Below are 18378 nucleotides of genomic sequence, written 5' to 3'. Positions count from 1 at the left end.
GGCTCAAGTGATCCTTTTTGCCTCAGTTTTTCTATTTTTAGTAAAGATAGGGTCTTGCTTTTGCTCAGGCTGGTCTCGAACTTGTGAGCTCAGGTAATCCCCCCACCTCAGCCTCTCAGAGTGCTAGGATTACAGGCATGAGCCACTGTACCCAGCCAAAAAGAAAAAATTTTTAAGCCACGGGCTTGTGCTCAAAGACAGGCCAGGACTGACGTGAGACTCACAGAAGCCTCTGGAAATTGAAAACTGAAGCACTGTGCCCAAAAATCCTCACCAGGTAAAGCAGCCACCTCCAAGCCAAGTGCTATCAATTTATTGAGTAAAACAGAGTGCACAGTTAACGTTTGTTCTCTGGAGCCCTAAACTTCCATTTAGGGAGGTTTCAGATATACTCAGCCAATTCTGAACATGTTTGTAATTCAGTCCTCTATCTTGTGAGGAGGGTGTTGGGAAGCAAAGGAATAATGATAAACAGTGCTATGGAATTCTAACAACCCCTTCTCAAGCAACCATGCTGCGGCTGGCCAGTCTAGGGGTGAAAGTGAGGGATGGGAGCTTTAAGAATCCAGTTCTTGTGACATCTTAAATATTAAGTACCACCCAACCCTATACTTTCAACTATTTTATCAACAAAAAAAGTTCAGCATCATAACACGGCAGTGAAAACTGTCATTTTTGCAGGCATTTTCAACATCCAAAGGACAAGATTATGCAATGCTACCCAATGGTCCAACACTTTCAGCTATTTCAGGTTAATTTTGAAGCTTACTCCTGATGGCAGTCACCAGAGGCGGCTTTAGATGAAAGGGCCATTAGTTCCAGGTAAGAATCAGAGCTAGGATTAGAACCCAATTGGGCCTGTCTCTTGACCTCTGACCAATTTTTTCACCACCTCACCGAAGTCCCTCAGCCAAAGTATAAACCACAGACCCAGAGCATTACTGGGCACTCTGAAATGATCCAAACTATGGCTAAAAGTGCTTAGCAATTACTGTCCTTAGAAATCAATATCTTGGTCCTGATCCTTTTTATTTTCAAAGGACTACAGGGGTCACCTCGAAACTTTCTCCCTTGATCATGCTAAACACAGCCTAACTTGTGCTTCAATAAATTAGAGGGAACAGATGATGGTGGCCTAGGCCCACTTCTAGAAAGAGATCCAAAATGTTCTTTAATGATAATAAGTAACTAAAAGACTGTCTCCCATGGGGGGCTGATAATAGAGCTCAACAATTATTGGTCATAAACAACATCCAACAAATAACGTGTAAATGACGCAACTCAAAATAAGCATACTCTACTGTATCTCCTCCAACTTGACACAAGGCTCGGGCTCCCTTAAGAAGTTTCTGTCCTTACACATGCCAGGTGTCAGTAATAGCAAAAGGGGTATAAGAACAAAACTAGAGCTGTATAGCAGCTCATCTAGGACCAAGAAACTAGAGATGAACAAATCAGTTTTGATTAAACAGATTTGTGTTGCTCTTGAAATCTATGACAACTACAACTCCAGGGCCCCTTTTCTATGTCACTCATTCCTCCAGAAGTCAGAGAATTCCCGAATACCACAGATGGAAGACTCCAAGTTTTCTTTTTTCTTTTTTGAGACAGAGTCTTGCTCTGTTGCGCCTGGCTAGAGTGCTGTACCGTCTTAGCTCACAGCAACCTCAAACTCTTGAGTTCAAGTGATCCTCTTGCCTTAGCCTCCCAGGTAGCTGGGACTACAGGTGCCTGAGACAATGCCCAGCTATTTTTAGAGACAGGGTTGCGCTCTGGCTTGGGCTGGTCTCAAACTTGTGAGCTCAGGAAATACACCATGGTCTCCCTGAGTGCTAAGATTATAGGCATGAGCCATCGCACCCGGCCAGACTCCAAGTTTTCTTTTTTTCTTTTTTTTTTTTTTTGAGACAGAGTCTCAAGCTGTTGCTCTCGGTAGAGTGCCATTGTGTCCAGATCAGCAACCTCATACTCTTGGGCTTAAATGATTCTCTGGCCTCAGCCTCCCAAATAGCTGGGAATACAAGGCACCTGCCACAACGCCCGGCTATTTGTTTGGCAGGCCCGGGTTGAATTCAAACCCGCCAGTTCCAGTGTACATGGCTGGCACCCTAGTCCCTGAGCTACATGTGCCAAGCCCAGACTCCAAGTTTTCAAACCTGGTTTCTTAAAGTCCCGAGGTTCCCAGGGGTGCATGGGATAGGAGAATATGCACATTTTTGTAGGCACACCTTCCCTCTCTTTAAGTCTTTTCTTCTTAGCAAATTTATAGCTTAGGTTCTATAGCCAACGAATTCCAAAACCGCTCATCTATTCCAATTCCGTCTTCAATTTCTAACTGCTCAAAGAATCGAGAGCAAGGGCATTGAACTGTAATCATTGAATAGGAATGGGGGCCAGAGCCTGTCTCCAATCAGGGATCTCAAAATACCACTGTGCTCCAGAAAGTACAGACCACCTGCATCCACTCTGGCATCATGTCAATGAACACTTGGACCTAATTGACAATGCCAGCCCTTTTGGGAAAACCCTACTCCAGAGAGGCAGCTTGGCACTACCCTGTTTCCCCAAAAATAAGACGGTGTTTTATTTTAAGGTGTGCTCCCAAAGATGTGCTAGGTCTTATTTTCAAGGGACGTCTTATCTTTCCTATAAGTAGGTCTTATTTTCGGAGGATGTCTTATTTTTGGGAAAACAGGCTATGTAGTTCCGAGATTTTGGAGCCACACAGACCTCCATGCTGATCTCAGCTCTGTAACCTCAAGCAGTTTCTCCTATGAGCTTAGTTTCATCATCTGTAAAATGAGCATGCTCTGTAAAATGATCATAATGTGTTAATGGCAATAACCTTTCCATGTTTGTGTAAAGACTAGATAAGGTAAGAGACAGAAATTACCTAGCATAAGGCCCATCACACATCAAAGGATGAATAACACAATGTATTGAATTGAAAAGGGAAACACAATTTCTCCCCCCTTTTTTGCCCTCCCCCTTCATAGAAGAAAACAGCCAAGCTAGCACCTGCCCATGTAAACTAAATCTTCCTTTTATCTCTGCAAAGCTGTTCACATAGTACCAACCTCTCCACATTTCAAATGTAGGCTCCGTTGCAGCATAAAGAAAACAAAAAATAGGAACTGCTTCAGCCAGAGACTCTAGAAACAAAACCGTTTCCATAGCATTTCCTGTCATAAATCAGACCACAGGCACTGGCCCAAAGAGAATGAACTGAGAGAAGGCGGGGGAAGGGAGCAAAATTCAAAAATGTGCATATTTTTTAGGAAGGAGGAGCTGCTTATTCAAGTTAAAGAAATACAGATCAACAGAAAGGAACAATTCCCCATTTTTTTGTAAATGTTAACCTACTTTCAGTTTTCACAAAAAGAATGCCTTGCAGAGAAGAGTGATTCACTACTAGGGGACAACCGGCTCTGCCATCCCCTGTGTAGAACAGGGGACTGAAGCAGCCCCAGCAAAGAGCTGGGGTCAACTCATCAGAAAAGGCTTCCAAACAAAGATTCCGAAGAGCAGAAATCCATCCTTCACTGTCTTTTACTACATGCAGACTGAAGATCTAACAAGGCTAACTGTGGCTGTCTAACTGTGGCTGTCTCCACACTAAATGATGATTAATTTCCACTGCTAAAGAACCATTCCACGTAGAAACAGCTAAATAATATGGCACTATCCTTCCTATTTTCCAATTGCTAACTAACTCCTTTAAGAAACTCTAAAGTCATTTAGTTCTGATTCAATCATACCAGACTCTCCAGTGCCAGCAGCCACACTGCTCCCCCAACTGTGGCTAGGGTCCCCACTCACCAGCCTGCTCAGTCAATGGTAAGCTTCAGCAAAACCACCAAGGAGGTTACCAGTGGCAAGAAAATCAGACCAAGCCTTCTAAAATGAATCTGCAAGACCTGACTTCTTTTTTTTTTTTTTTTTTTTGGTAGAGACAGAGTCTCACTTTTTGGCCCTCGGTAGAGTGCCGTGGCCTCACACAGCTCACAGCAACCTCCAACTCCTGGCCCAAGAGATTCTTTTGCCTCAGCCTCCCAAGTAGCTGGGACTACAGGCACCCGCCACAACGCCCGGCTATGCAAGACCTGACTTCTTTACATCCCTAGCTTCCTCTTAGCAGTACTAACAAGGCACAAGGGAGATTCACAGGATATATAGGGGGCACCTTGCCAGCAGAGCTGCTCCTCAATGCCATCAAGTTGTGGTGGCCCCTGCAACTCAAAGGAGGGCAGAAGATACCAGAGACAATGAAAAAGAGTGTTTAGCATTGAATCTCTCAACCCCACAAGTAGTAGAATGAATTATGATGAATTAGAAACTGCTCAGCAACTTTAACCCAAAGACAGCACCTAAAAGTGATTATCTTCATCTCTTAATCAGGCACAAATCTGAGCTCTGACAAAGGCTAGCTTTCTTCACAAACTACAATATGGCAAGAATACCACCCAGCCTGTCCCACCAACTTGTCTTCTCAGGATTTCCCCTCCTCATACCCTCTCCACCATCTTCCAATTAGTCTCAAGAACCAGTCAGTACATAGAGATTCCTCAAAGAACTAAAAGTAGACCTAGTATCCAATCCAGCAATCTGACTGGGTATCTGCCCAAAGGAAAAGAAGTTATTACATCAAAAAACACCTGCACCCAAGTGTTTATCACAACACAATTCATGATTACAAAGATATGGAATCAACATAAGAGCCCATCAACTGACAAGTGGATAAAGAAAGTGAGGTGTATGTACACCATGGATTACTAGTCACCCACAAAAAGGAATGAAATAATGTCTATAATACAGCAACCTGGATGGAACCAGAGACAATTATCCTAAGTGAAGTATCTCAGAAATGGAAAAACAAATACCAAATGTTTTCACTTACAAGTGGGAACTAAACAATGAGTATATATGGTCATAAAGTGGTGTGATGGACCAAGGAACAGTGGATACTAAGCAGGGGGAAGGGTGAGGAGGGTGAGGTGCAATAGGTAATCAATAATTACCTATTGATTAGAATGTACACTATTCTGGTGACATGTACACTAAAAGCCCTGACTTTAGCATTATATAGCATGATGTAACAAATCATTGTACCCTGTAAATAAATTGAAATTTAAAAAATCAAACAAAATAAAATAAATAAAAAATAAAAACAGTAAGGCAGCACAATACAGAACTTCAGACCCAAGAACTTCAGGAAAACAGGTTTTGGTAGAAATCTCCACTCACATTCCCATCCTTTAATTAACTGAAAATCACTAAACAGAATTCAGAGTTTACAGAAGCAATATATTAGGGCAGCAAGTAACCTCAAAACTCTGTCCCTATAATTTTAGCTCATGGGAAACACAAAATCTTGCCCCAGTTTAAAAGACATTTAAAAACTCTAATTAACGATAGCCAATAATGTGGCCAATGACTTTTAGTCCTCAAATGACTATTTCAAAAAATTTCAACCCCTGGCTCGGTGCCTGTGGCTAAGTGGTTAGGGCGCCAGCCACTCACCAAGGCAGGCGAGTTCAAACCCGGCCCAGGCCTGCTGAACAACAATGACAACTGCAACAAAAAAATAGCCAGGCATTGTGGTGGGCTACTGTAGTCCCAGCTACTTGGGAGGCTGAGGCCAAAGAATCACTTAAGCCCAAGAGTTTGAGGTTGCTGTGAGCTGTGACGCCATAGCACTATACTGAGGGTGAGATAGTGAGACTCTGTCTCCAAAAAAAAAAAAAAATTTTTTAAACAAAAATTTCGGCCTCATTCCCTATTCCACAAACTTCCACAGACAGATACCCACTCCATATTATGATTTATCTGCATCATTCTGTGCCTGTCCCCACCCCCTCCCCCGGGTAGCTTTATTTCAGGGTCTACTTCATCAAGCCTTGAGCTAGGTCTTCTATTTTTCTTTCTTTTTTAAAGCCACTACAGATACTAGATCTAAACAGGTTTCTAAGCCTTCATTGCCTCTACCAAAACACCCTCCATATCTCTAAGGGGCACCTCCCAAGGCTCCTAAAACCCCATTTCCTCAATCTGCCCTACCTTTGCTATCCTTCATCCAATCCCCTCTGCCCCATTTCGGTCCCCCATGGGACTCTAGGACACCACCCAAGTACCCTCCTCTCTGCTACCTCCTCTCTCCAACTAAGGAGTTATCCATGTTACTATCCAGAACTTTTTTTTTTTTTTTTTAAGACAGAGTCTCAAAGCTGTCGCCCTGGGTAGAGTGCCATAGAGTCATAGCTCACAGCAACCTCAAACTCTTGGACTTAAGCGATTCTCTTGCCTCAGCCTCCCAAGTAGCTGGGAATACAGGCGCCCGCCACAATACCTGGCTAATTTTTGGTTGTAGTTGTCATTGTTGTTTGGCAGGCCCAGCCTGGATTCAAACCTGCCAGCTCCAGTATATGTGGCTGGCACCCTAGCTGCTTGAGCTACAAGCACCAAGCCAACTATCCAGAACTTTCATCTGATCTAAAGGACAGCCACTTCCCCAAAGGAGCATACCTCCAATGGATATTATCCAGAGTAAAAGAAAAACATAACTGGATCAGCATAAATCAACCTACTGACTTTACAGGGAAACATTTATGTACCTGAAGAAACACCTGTATGTCATATCACATGATTTCAAAAGCCAATATTAGAAGAAAGATGATTTGGGTGGCACCTGTGACTCAGTGAGTAGGGCACCAGCCCCAGATATCAAGGGTGACGGTTGTGAACCCATCCCTGGCCAAACTGCAACAAAAAATAGCCGGGCATTGTGGCAGGCACCTGTAGTCCTAGCTACTCAGGAGGCTGAGGCAAAAGAATCACCTAAGCCCAAGAGCTGGAGGTTGCTATGAGCTGTGACGCCACAGCACTCTACTGAGGGCGACAAAATGAAATTCTGTCTCTAAAAAAAAAAAAAAAGAAAGATGATTAATCTTGAAAACAAGAATATAAAAAAGTAAAACATGGCGGCGCCTGTGGCTCAAGGAGTAGGGCGTCGGTCCCATATGCCGGAGGTGGCAGGTTCAAGCCTAGCCCTGGCCAAAAACCACAAAAAAAAAAGTAAAATATATCTTTTTCTAAAAGGAGATGAGGCAGTTTAATAGTATGTAAGCTTTCCTTTAAAATAAGTTTTCTAGGTTAATGTGATACATATGAAAAGCAATAACGGGATTTTTATTTTGAACACAAGCTTATAAAAGTAATTTAAAGAAACAAGGAGCTATCCAACCAGATTTAATCAGCCATGAACTGGAGGATCAGTAACTGCTTAGATAACTTAGAAGATACAACCTTCTCTTACAGTTCCAGAGGCTAAAAAAATGAATAAATAAAAAAGAAGCTATAAACTTGCTTTGGAGGCTTATTTTTTTTTATCATTTCAACCACTGTCAGGCAAAACTTGAATCAGCCCAAGGCCAGCAGTTAATAGAGTACTGAATAAATATTTGAATAACTTCATTGAATGAAAAGTCAATCTGGCCTTATAATCACCCCTAAGAGCAGCATCAAGAGGTCTGACTGCCCTAAACATTCGCTTTAGAAACCATGGCATACCACAAATATCTGAGTGCCAGGATTCTTTTTTTTTTTTTTTTTTTTTTGAGACAGTTTCACTTATTAACCCCTCAGTTGAGCGCTGTGATGTCACAGCTCACAGCAATCTCCAAACCCTTGGGCTTAGGCGATTCTCTTGCCTCAGCCTCCCAAGTAGCTGGGATTACAGGTACCCGCCACAATGCCCAGCTAGAGTGCCAGGATTCTTACCCTACAAATTACCCTCATAACCTTCCTCCTGAAGTTGTACTAGTAAACTGAGCCTCTCTGGGTCAAGCCTGTCCTGTCTCCTGACATATTCTCAACTCTGACAAAGGCAACCAGTCTCAGTATTCTAAGCCCTAGAGCATCCCAGTTTCTACCAGCAACTCCAATGTTACAGCCCACCCACCCTCAATCACCTTGTAAGCACAAAGCACATTTGTAAATGTTTGTTGGTGTTCATTTGCTTTCTAGGCTATTCATTCACAAATGAGTAAAAAGAACATTAAAGGCTATTTCATCAGTTATATTAAGAACTCCTAGTTAGCAAGAACTCACACTCTATATATAAACTCTGACTGTTTTAGGAAATGGTAACTAACTGAAATGTAGGGGACAAAAAAATACCAAGCCACCTTCATTATCCAGTTTTCTTTATTTATAATCTCTTCCTAACTCTTGACACAGTGATTAACTTGAAGAAAGAGGATTTCTAAGCAGTGAATAAATACCGAAAATATACTATCAAACCCTAATATCACAAGCTCACCATTCAATAATGAGTTAAAAAAACTACAACTCAAATGCCTTACCATCCTTGTTAATAGCAGTGACTTTGGCCGGGTAAAAACGACAATCAGACCAGCAAGCAAGGACCTGCTCGTTTATTTGAAATTCCTAAAAAACATTAAAAAAAAAACTGTTACCAGCCAAATTTCACAGGCAGATACTACACCAGAATTTATAAGAGACTGGGATCAACAGGAGAGTAGGAAAAGGAAGTGGCTATTAGAATGTTCAGCACTGGGAGTCGCTGTGGTTTATCCCTGCCAAAACTTTTTTTTTTTTGGAGGTAGACTCTTTGTCACCCTCAGTAGAGTGCTGTGACGACGTAGCTCACAGCAACCTCGAACTCTTGGGCTTAAGTGATTCTCTTGCCTCAGCCTCGCAAGCAGCTGGGACTACAGGGACCCGCAACAATGCCCAGCTATTTTTTAGAGAAGAGGTCTCACTCTGGCTCTTGTTCAGGCTGGTCTTGAACCTGTGAGCTCAGGCAATCCACCCACCTTGACCTCCCACAGTGCTAGGATTACAGGCATGAGCCACCACGCCAGCCTTATCCCTGCCAAAACTTATCCTAAAGTTTTTTTTTTCTTTTTTTTTTTTACAGAGAGGACTTTAGTGAATCTCTGGAATCTTTTATCCTGAAGTTTAATTATCACTGCAGCAGAGTTGGAAATGAGCCCCAATGGGAGGTATCTGGGTCACAGGGGCAGATGCCTCATAAATAGATTAATGCTGTCTCATGAGAGTGAGTTATTACTCTCTACGGGAACAGATTAGTTCCTGAAGGAGATGGTAGTTATAAAGTAAGATTTCTTCTCCTGTTTGGTTACTCCCTTTGCAGGTATACACTCCTTTGACTTTCCATGTTATAAGGCATGAACTTCCCAGCTTACAGAACCATGAGCCAAATAAACCTCTTTTCTCTATAAATTATCCAGCTTCATGTACTGTATTATAGTAATGCAAAAAACAGATAAAAACGGGAGTCAAAACAAGAGGGCTGGGACACAGACCTTGACAAGGAAGGTCTGGGCAGGCATAGCACAGCAATGATGATTAACCTACACTTTCCAGGCTGGGCGCAGTGGCTCACACCCATAATCCCAGAACTAAGGGAGGTTGAGGCAGGTGGATGGCTTGAGCTCAAGGGTTCAAAACCAGCTGAGCAAAAGTGAGACAGAGACTCTGTCTCTGCTAAAAACAGAAAAAAAACACTAGCCAGGCATGGTGACACATACCTATAGTCCCAGCTACTTGGGAGACTGAGGCAAGAGGGTCACTTGCAAGAGTTTTAGGTTGCTGCCACAGCACTCTAGCCAGGGGCAACAGAGCAAGACTGTCTCAAAAAGGAAAAAAATATATATTTTTTTCAGGATACACACTGAAAACGAGTCTAAAAGTCCAGGAAGACAAGGAAACATATCCAATATAGGAGCTGCAAGAAATGAGGCTACTTCTTCAGGGAAGGAGCACTTAATGCTATTTAATGCTATTCAAGTTTCTATAGGGAATCACCATTCACCTTTTTTTTTATATTGTTGGAGATTCATTGAGGGTACAAGAAACAAGGTTACACTGATTTTGTCACTTGAGGCCAGGAGTTTGAGACCAATTTGAGCAATAGTGAGACCTCATCTCTAAAAAATATTTTTAAAAATATATTAAAGGTAAGGGGGGGGGGGCATGGGAGAAGGGAAGAGCCATGAGAGGGAAGGAGGGAGAGGGATGGGTCTAGGTGTGTGACACACCTTTTGGGGATAAGACACAATTGTAAGAGAGACTTCACTTAACAAATGCAATTTGTTTAAGGGAAAAGAGTAGATTTTTTAAATTAATTTCTTTCTTCCTTTTATGTTTTGTAAGACAGAGTCTCATTATGTCACCCTTGCTGGAGTATCGCGGCATCACAGTTCACAGCAACTTCAAACTCTTGGGCTTAAGCAATTCTTTTGCCTCAGCCTCCCAAGTAGCTGGGAACTACAGGCGCCTGCCACAAAGCCCGGCTATTTTTGGTTGCAGTTGTCATTGTTGTTTAGCAGATCCGGGCCAGGCTCAAACCCACACCAGCCTCAGTATATGTGGCCGGCACCCTACTCACTGAGCTACGGCACTGAGCCACGGGGCTTTTTTTTTTTTTTTTTTTTTGCAGTTGACACTATTGTTTTAGCTGGCCCAGGCCAGGTTCAGAACCCACCAGCCTCAGTGTATGTGGCCAGCACCCTATCCACTGAGCTATGGGCATCACCTAATTTCAACTTCTTCAAAGGCTTATAAAGACCTTGCATATGAGACTAGTACAGTGTTCCACATGGAATGATCATTTAATTAATAATCAGACAGGGAAAAAAAAAAAAATCAGACAGGGCTGGGGGTGCGGTGGCTCACACCTGTAATCCCAGCACTTGGGAGGCTGAGGCAGGTGGATGCCTGAGTTTACCCATTCAAGACCAGCCTGAGCCAGAGAAAGACCCTGTCTCTAAAAAATAACCAGGTGTTGTGGTGGACACCTACAGTCCCAGCTACTTGGGAGGCTGAGGCAAGAGGATCACTTGAACTCAAGTGTTTGAGGTTGCTGTAAGCTAAGACATCCCGGCACTCTACCAAGGGTGACCAAGTGAGACTCTGTCTCAAAAAAAATTAATAATCAGACAACATATAAGATTAATGAATGATCTAGATGTCCAGAATATCTAGAATACAAGATATAATCGATAGATATAATCAATCTACAATTCAAGCATTCATTCATTTGTTCAACAAATATTTAATGACAATCTACTATGTGCCAGGGAGTGCTCTAAAGGCTATGGATACAGTATTGTAAAATAGAAATAAGGTCCCCTTTCATCATCAATGCAGCCTCAACCAACTACTTTATGAGCTGTTGTGTCAATCACATCATACAAACAGATGAAAACTGGGATTCTGTGGGATTACACCTGCGGTGCATCTTACAGGGGTACATGTGAAACTTGGTAGATGTGGAATGTTGATGTCTTAGCACAATAACTGGGAGAATGCCAGGAAGGGTGTGTTGACCAGTGTGATGAAAATGTGTCAAACGGTATATGAAGCTAGTGTATGATGCCCCATGATCATATCAATGTACGCAGTTATAATTTAATTAAAAAAAAAAAAAAAGAGGGCAGTGCCTGTGGCTCAGTCGGTAAGGCGCCAGCCCCATATACCGAGGGTGGCGGGTTCAAACCCGGCCCCGGCCAAACTGCAACCAAAAAATAGCCAGGCGTTGTGGCGGCGCCTGTAGTCCCAGCTGCTCGGGAGGCTGAGGCAAGAGAATCGGTTGGGCCCAGGAGTTGGAGGTTGCTGTGAGCTGTGTGAGGCCACAGCACTCTACCAAGGGCCATAAAGTGAGAGTCTGTCTCTACAAAAAAAAAAAATAATAAGTAAGTGAGGTGATGGTTATTTTAATTAGTTTGATTTAAGCATTCCATATTGTATATCAAATCATCGTATTGTACCCCATAAATATATACAGTTATTATTTAATAAAAATTAAGTTAAAAATAAAAAATAAAGAAAACTGGGATTCTTCAAGAGCCCCAGGTACCATGGAGATCTCAAGGTTATAACTATAGACTTAAATAAGAATTGGTCCCCAGATGCAAAGTCTGGGACACAAACTGCCCAATTGCTGATCCTGCACATCACAGAAGTTCCCAGAATTGTTACTCACAGAAGAACCATCTTCTTCATGTAAGCCCTCTTTCCTCAGCTGTATTTTCTCTAAAGGGCGTAAATAAGGACTGTCCCAGCAGAACCACTCATCATAACGATGATTCCAACGCTTGAAATGGATGAGTACTTTTCCTTCTTCGTAGTCAATGTCTTCTATGTGAGCTGGATACCTGAGTCAGAAAAAAAAAATTGAAATTCCTTTAATACCCACCCAAAATATCCAAACTGGTACACTTCCAAATCTCTTCCCAAAGGAGAAGGCTAACAAAGTACTAAGGGACTACCATTTAGAGACTCTGTGTAACTGGGTTGAATCACAAACCGTGGAATGTAACAGACTTGGTCTAAATCTCAGCCTGGATACATCTTAGACAATGAACTATTAAATTAAAATTTGAGAGCCTCAGTACCCTCATGTAATGTGGAGGAAGCACACTACATGAGGTTGTAGTACAAGCTAAACAAGCTGATGTATACAAAAGAAATAAGCACATAGGAGTCAAACGAAAACATTTAACAACTAGATTATATTTTACATATGCCAATAAATTAAGATGACCATGCAACCCAGACTGTATCAGACAGTCTCAGTTTTAAGTAGAACCTCTATAGGGGACCACCACTCTACACTGATCACCTCCTTAAGCTAACCTAATTTTCATAGACTAGACATGTACCACGTTATCAGTACAGTAAGCCTAGTTCCTTATGTTGACCACCTCTATATGTTCACCAGTTTGTTACAGTCTCTTAGGTGGTCAACTTACAGAGGTTTTACTGTATTTTGTAATCCATATAATGGAATACTACGCAGTTATTTTAAAAAACGATATGGAAAGCTCTCCCAAGATGTATTATTAAATAATGCAAAACACTGTGTATGGGAAGCTGCTATTTTTTTGTTTTGAGACAGTCTTAAGCTGTCACCCTGGGTCGAGTGCCGTTGCATCACAGCTCACAGCAAGCTCAAACTCTTGGGCTTAAGCGATTCTCTTGCCTCAGCCTCCAAAGTAGCTGGGATTACAGGCACCCACCACAACCCTGGCGATTTTTTTGTTGCAGTTGTCATTGTTGTTCAGCTGGACCAGGCCAAATTCGAACCTGCCAGTCTCAGTGTACGTGGCCAGCACCCTACCCACTGAGCTACTGGTGCCACCAGCTGCTATTAATTTTTATAAGAAGAATATATATTTACATATACTTATATACACATAAAATATCTGGGAGGATGCACAAGAAACGAATAATGATTACTTATGGAAAAGTGTGGACAGTTCAGAAGACGGGTGATTTCAGCCTCCATTCTGCCTTCCTTCTGGACTGAGAGTTGAGAAAGCCAACAACTACATTTTCCTGATTCCTCTACAATCGGTAACTAAAGTCGTGGATTCCTATAGGTTAGTGGCTAGACCCAGTACACCAGTGCAAGGCCTCTCAAAGTTTCATGTACATATAAATCATCAAAGGATCTTGTTAAAAAGAAGATTCTGATTCTGCAGGCGGAGCTAGGGCCTAAAGGCTCTAGCAAGCTCCCAGGTGATACTGATGCTGCTGGTAAGCAGTAGCAAGAGTCTAATGTCTACTCACTGGCTTTGTGAGTGTCTCAAGCAGCAAGGTGTGATGGCAGTGTCAGTAGTGACTTTTTAACCTCCAGATCACAAGCCCTTTAAACTGATACTCTAAGGACAGCCTTCTTGAGTCCTACTCCTCCAACTCTTCCAACAATTTTATAAGTACCCAATTCTCTGTGTTAAATCCTTTTGTGGTTAAAATACTCAGAGTAGTTTCTGTTTCCAGAGTTTATAACCAACACAAGAGGACCTCTGTATAAGACAAAAGGGGAGGGCAAAAGTAGGAGGGAGACTTTCTGCAGTATACTTTATATATTTTTTTATTTCAATCATATAAATGCATTCCTCATTCCAAAAATAAATAAAAATATCATATGGAGTTGTTCTCCTAACCACACTTATAATAAAGAGATTGCTATTCTAGATTGAGAAAATTAAAGTTCTGTTTATATTTTCTCCCTGCAACTTTTATTTATACCATTTCCTTCCCGCCCCCCCCCCCTTTTTTTTTTTTGAGACAGAGTCTTACTATGTTGCCCTCGGTAGAGTACTGGGGCATCACAGTTCACAGCAACCTCAAACTCAAAGGCCCAGCTAATTTTTGTTGCAGTTATCATTGTTGTTTAGCTAGTGTAGGCTGGATTCGAACCTGCCAGTCTCAATGTATGTGGCTGGCAGCGTAACAACTGTGCTACAGGTGCTGAGCCCCATTTCCTTCCCTTTTTTGTATCCAGCACCAAGTACAGTGTCGTCCTAATAAACGCATGCTGCCTAAACAAACGAACCTGGTTTCTTGTGTCTATATACCATGTCTATTTCATCCCTACAGTACTGTCTTCTAAAGTAGTTTACTTGGCACTAATATCACAGTAACTTGCACGTACTGAGCACTCAATAAACTAATTCCACTCTCATTCTCCCCAAAGATAACATGTCCTGTCAATATATATATATATATATATATATATATTTTTTTTTTTTTTTTGAGATAAAGCCTTACTCTGTCACCCTGGGTAGACTGCCATTATAGCTCAAACTCCTGGGCTCCTGGGCTCAAGTGATCTGCTTGCCTCAGCCTCCCAAATAGCTAGGACTATAGGCGTGTGCTACAACACCTGGCTAATTTATTTTATTATTTTTTTTTTTTAAAGACAGAGTCTCACTTTATCACCCTCGTTAGAGTGCTTGTGGTATCACAGCTCACAATAACCTCCAACTCCTGGGCTTAGACAATTCTTTTGCCTCAACCTCCCAAGTAGCTGAGACCACAGGTGTCCACCACAATGCCCAGCTACTTTTTGTTGCAGTTTGGCCAGGGCCAGTATATGGGGCCAGTGACCTACCCACTGAGACACAGGCACCGCCCTAATTTTTTTATTTTTCTTAGTAGAGACAGGGTCTTGCTCTTGCTCAGTATGGTCTCAAGCTCCTGAGCTCAAGTGATCCAAATGCCTCAGCCTCTCAGAGTGCTAGGATTATAGGCGTGGGCCACCATGCCCTATCAATATTTTTAATTCTAAGGTTCTAAGATTCCAGCTACCTACTCCAATTTCATTTAAAGTTCAGGTGCCATCTCTTGATCTGGGTATTCATCACAGAGGAGTAGCAAGGTATACTTTTCAAAACTCCTAATGGTACTATCCTTTCATTAATTGCTCAAAAATATTAACAGAAGGGGTAGTGCCCATAGCTCAGTGTGTAGGGTGCCAGCCACATACACCGAGGGCAGTGGGTTCAAACCCGGCAAGCTAAAGCAACAATAACCGCAACAAAAAAAAACAGCCAGGCATTGTGGTGGGTGCCTGTAGTTCTAGCTACTTGGGAGGCTGAGGTCAGAGAAATGCTTAAGCCCAAGAGTTGGAGGTTGCTGTGAGCTGTACTGCCACGGCACTCTACCAAGGACCACATAGTGAGACTGTCTCAAAAAAAAAAAAAAAAATAGTGGGTGGAGCCTGTGGCTCTGTGAGTAGGGTGCTACTCTACTGAGTAGCATGGGTTGTGGGTTCATACCCTGACCCCAGCCAAACTACAACAAAAAAATGGCTGGGTGTTGTGGCGGGCGCCTGTATTCCCAGCTACTCTGGAGGCTGAGGCAAGAGAATCACCTAAGCCCAAGAACTGGAGGTTGCTGTGAGCTGTGATACCACAGTACTCTACTGAGGGTGACAAAATGAGACTCTGTCTCAAAAAAATATATATATATCTATATATATATTTATATATAGATATATATATAAATATATATATAGATATATAAATAAAAACAGAGGGAATAAACAACCCTGAAATTAGTCTTCCCACTCCAATCCAACTGACAGCTGCTATAAATACAATATATCTTGACAGCAGGCTGGCTAATTGTATCAACTGATTGAGTTGAAAAGTACCACTATAGGAGACAAGAAAGATTCCCTAGAAGGCGAGGCACTGTGGCTCATGCCTGTAATCCTAGCACTCTGGGAGGCCAAGGCAGGTGGATTGTTGAGCTCAGAAGTTTGAGACCAGCCTGAGCAAGAGCAAGACCCTGTCTCTAAAAATAGCCAGGCACTGTGGCAAGTGCCTATAGTCCCAGCTACTCAGTAGGCTAAGAGGCAAGAGAATCACTTGAGCCCAAGAGTTTGAGGTTGCTGTGAGCTATGATGCATGGCACTCTACCAAGGACAACAAAGTAAGACTCTGTCTGGAAAAAAAAAAAAAAGAAAGAAAATAAAGATTCCCTAAATCTACTGCTCTCTATAAAATGGGAAGAAGGACATGGATATCTCAAGTACGGATTTCTTGTCCTCTCATTCACTCAGCCCATCATAGGCTAATTAACTTCTCTAAAACAGCACAATCTGTCCCAACATATAAAACCCTTTCTTTAATAGTTTACTATCTCTAGTAAAAAGCTTTCAAATACAGGGTCTTTGGACAAATGCAGGGAACTGATTTTTCACAGAACTAACTGTGCTTAATTTATAGAATTGTTCTTTATACTAAAATCACATTCTTTCTCATCTTATTATTTTGTATGCTTTTTTTTTTTTTGGAGACAGAGTCTATATTGCCCTCGGTAGAGTACTGTAGCGTCACAGCTCACAGCAACCTCAACCTCTTGGGCTTAAGCAATTCTCTTGCCTCAGCCTCCTAAGTAGCTGGGACTACAGGCACCCACCACAACGCCCAGCTTTTTTTTTTTTTGGTTATAATTGTCATTGTTGTTTGGCAGGCCCAGGCTGGGTTTGAAACCGCCAGCTCCAGTGTATTTGGCTGATGCCTCAGCTGCTGAGCTACAGGCGTCGAGCCTAAGTATACCTTTTAAATTAAAATGATAACTGCTTGTTTTTTGGTTTTGAGACAGAGTCTTAGTTTGTCACTTAGGCTAGACAGAGTGTCATGGCCTCAACCTAGCTCATAGCAATCTCAAACTCCTGGATTACAGGCATGAGCCACAACACCTGGCCAAATTTTTCTATTTTTAGTAGAAATGGGGGTCTTGCTCTTACTCAGGGTGGTCTCAAACTCCTAAGCTCAAGGGATCCTCCTGCCTCAACCTCCCAGAGTGCTGGGATTACAGGCATGAGCCACCAAACCCTGCCAATAACTGCTTGTTTTTAATATCCTTACTAATATCACACAGCCATCAAAAAGAATAAAGCAGCTCTATGTACTGCTTTTATTTATTTTTTTTTTTTTTGGTAGAGACAGAGTCTCACTTTATGGCCCTCGGTAGAGTGCCGTGGCCTCACACAGCTCACAGCAACCTCCAACTCCTGGGCTTAAGCGATTCTCTTGCCTCAGCCTCCCGAGTAGCTGGGACTACAGGCACCCGTCACAATGCCCGGCTAAGTACTGCTTTTAAATAATCTCTAAAGTAGAGGCAAAATTCAACAAGTAAAACAGTATTTGAATGTACTACCATTTATCTGAGGGAAGGGAGAGAGCCTTTCTTTTTTTTTTTTTTGAGACAGAGCCTCAAGCTGTCACCCTGGGTAGAGTGCCATGGCATCACAGCTCACAGCAACCTCCAACTCCTGGACTCAAGCGATTCTCCTGCCTCCGCCTCCCAAGTAGCTGGGACTAAAGGTACCTGCCACAACGCCCAGCTATTTTTTGGTTGCAGCCATCACTGTTGTTTGGCAGTCCCAGGGTGGATTAGAACCCTCCAGCTCAGGTGTATGTGGCTGGCGCCTTAGCGCTTGAGCCACAGGCGCTGAGCCAAGAGAGCCCTTCTAATGTGTTTTTAAATGTGGAGGCTATCTCTGGAAGGATAATCAAGCAATCTGGTTTGCCTCTTGGGAGGTGAAGTGGATAGTTAAGGAACTGGAGATGAGTATGAGACTTGTTTTATTCAGTGTAAATTGGCAACCTCAGGATAAAGCCTAAATCTTTTCATATCTACACTGGTCCATGCACCTTCTACAAGTCTGGGAAGTAAGAATTCACAGAATCAAGTGTGAACTCTTAGGCCAGCAACACTACTGCACACACTCCATCTAAAAAGTCTCTACACTCTCAGCTGGCCTAAAGCTTCTCCCTCACGCAAACTTCACTGGGCACAGGTATTCCACTGCTTGAAGACCTAAAAAACTGCTCCAAGAGGATCAACTGTAACCAAGGAGAGAAGTTTTCTGAAGAGAAAGTGGTCCTCCCTACTTCCCTAAGATGTGACAAGGATGCAAGTCACTCATGGGGGTGGAAGACCCAATTGCATTTCAGAGAAGAAGGATACTGCAAAGACCACAATAGAGATCAACCCCAGTAAGATTTAGTGGATCACAACTGCTACCAGTCT

At 42.4% G+C, this 18378-nt stretch overlaps 1 protein-coding gene across 3 annotated transcripts in view; it reads right to left on the bottom strand.

Annotated features, from left to right (window-relative positions):
* The window catches only part of PHF20 (PHD finger protein 20), a 161524-nt gene that overhangs the window by 88396 nt on the left and 54750 nt on the right, over positions 1-18378 (bottom strand). For all 3 annotated transcript variants that reach the window (XM_053574949.1, XM_053574950.1, XM_053574951.1), the window contains exons 3-4: positions 12029-12200; positions 8361-8445 (exon numbers count right to left, since the gene is read on the bottom strand). In XM_053574949.1, the coding sequence (XP_053430924.1) occupies positions 8361-8445; positions 12029-12200 (257 nt within the window). The remainder of the gene's footprint in view (positions 1-8360; positions 8446-12028; positions 12201-18378) is intronic.

The sequence above is a fragment of the Nycticebus coucang genome, chromosome 21 (genome assembly GCF_027406575.1).
Source record: "Nycticebus coucang isolate mNycCou1 chromosome 21, mNycCou1.pri, whole genome shotgun sequence".
NCBI classification, from domain to species: domain Eukaryota; kingdom Metazoa; phylum Chordata; class Mammalia; order Primates; family Lorisidae; genus Nycticebus; species Nycticebus coucang.
The sequence above is the reverse complement of the archived record's forward strand: the minus strand, read 5'-3'. Positions and strand labels throughout refer to the sequence as shown.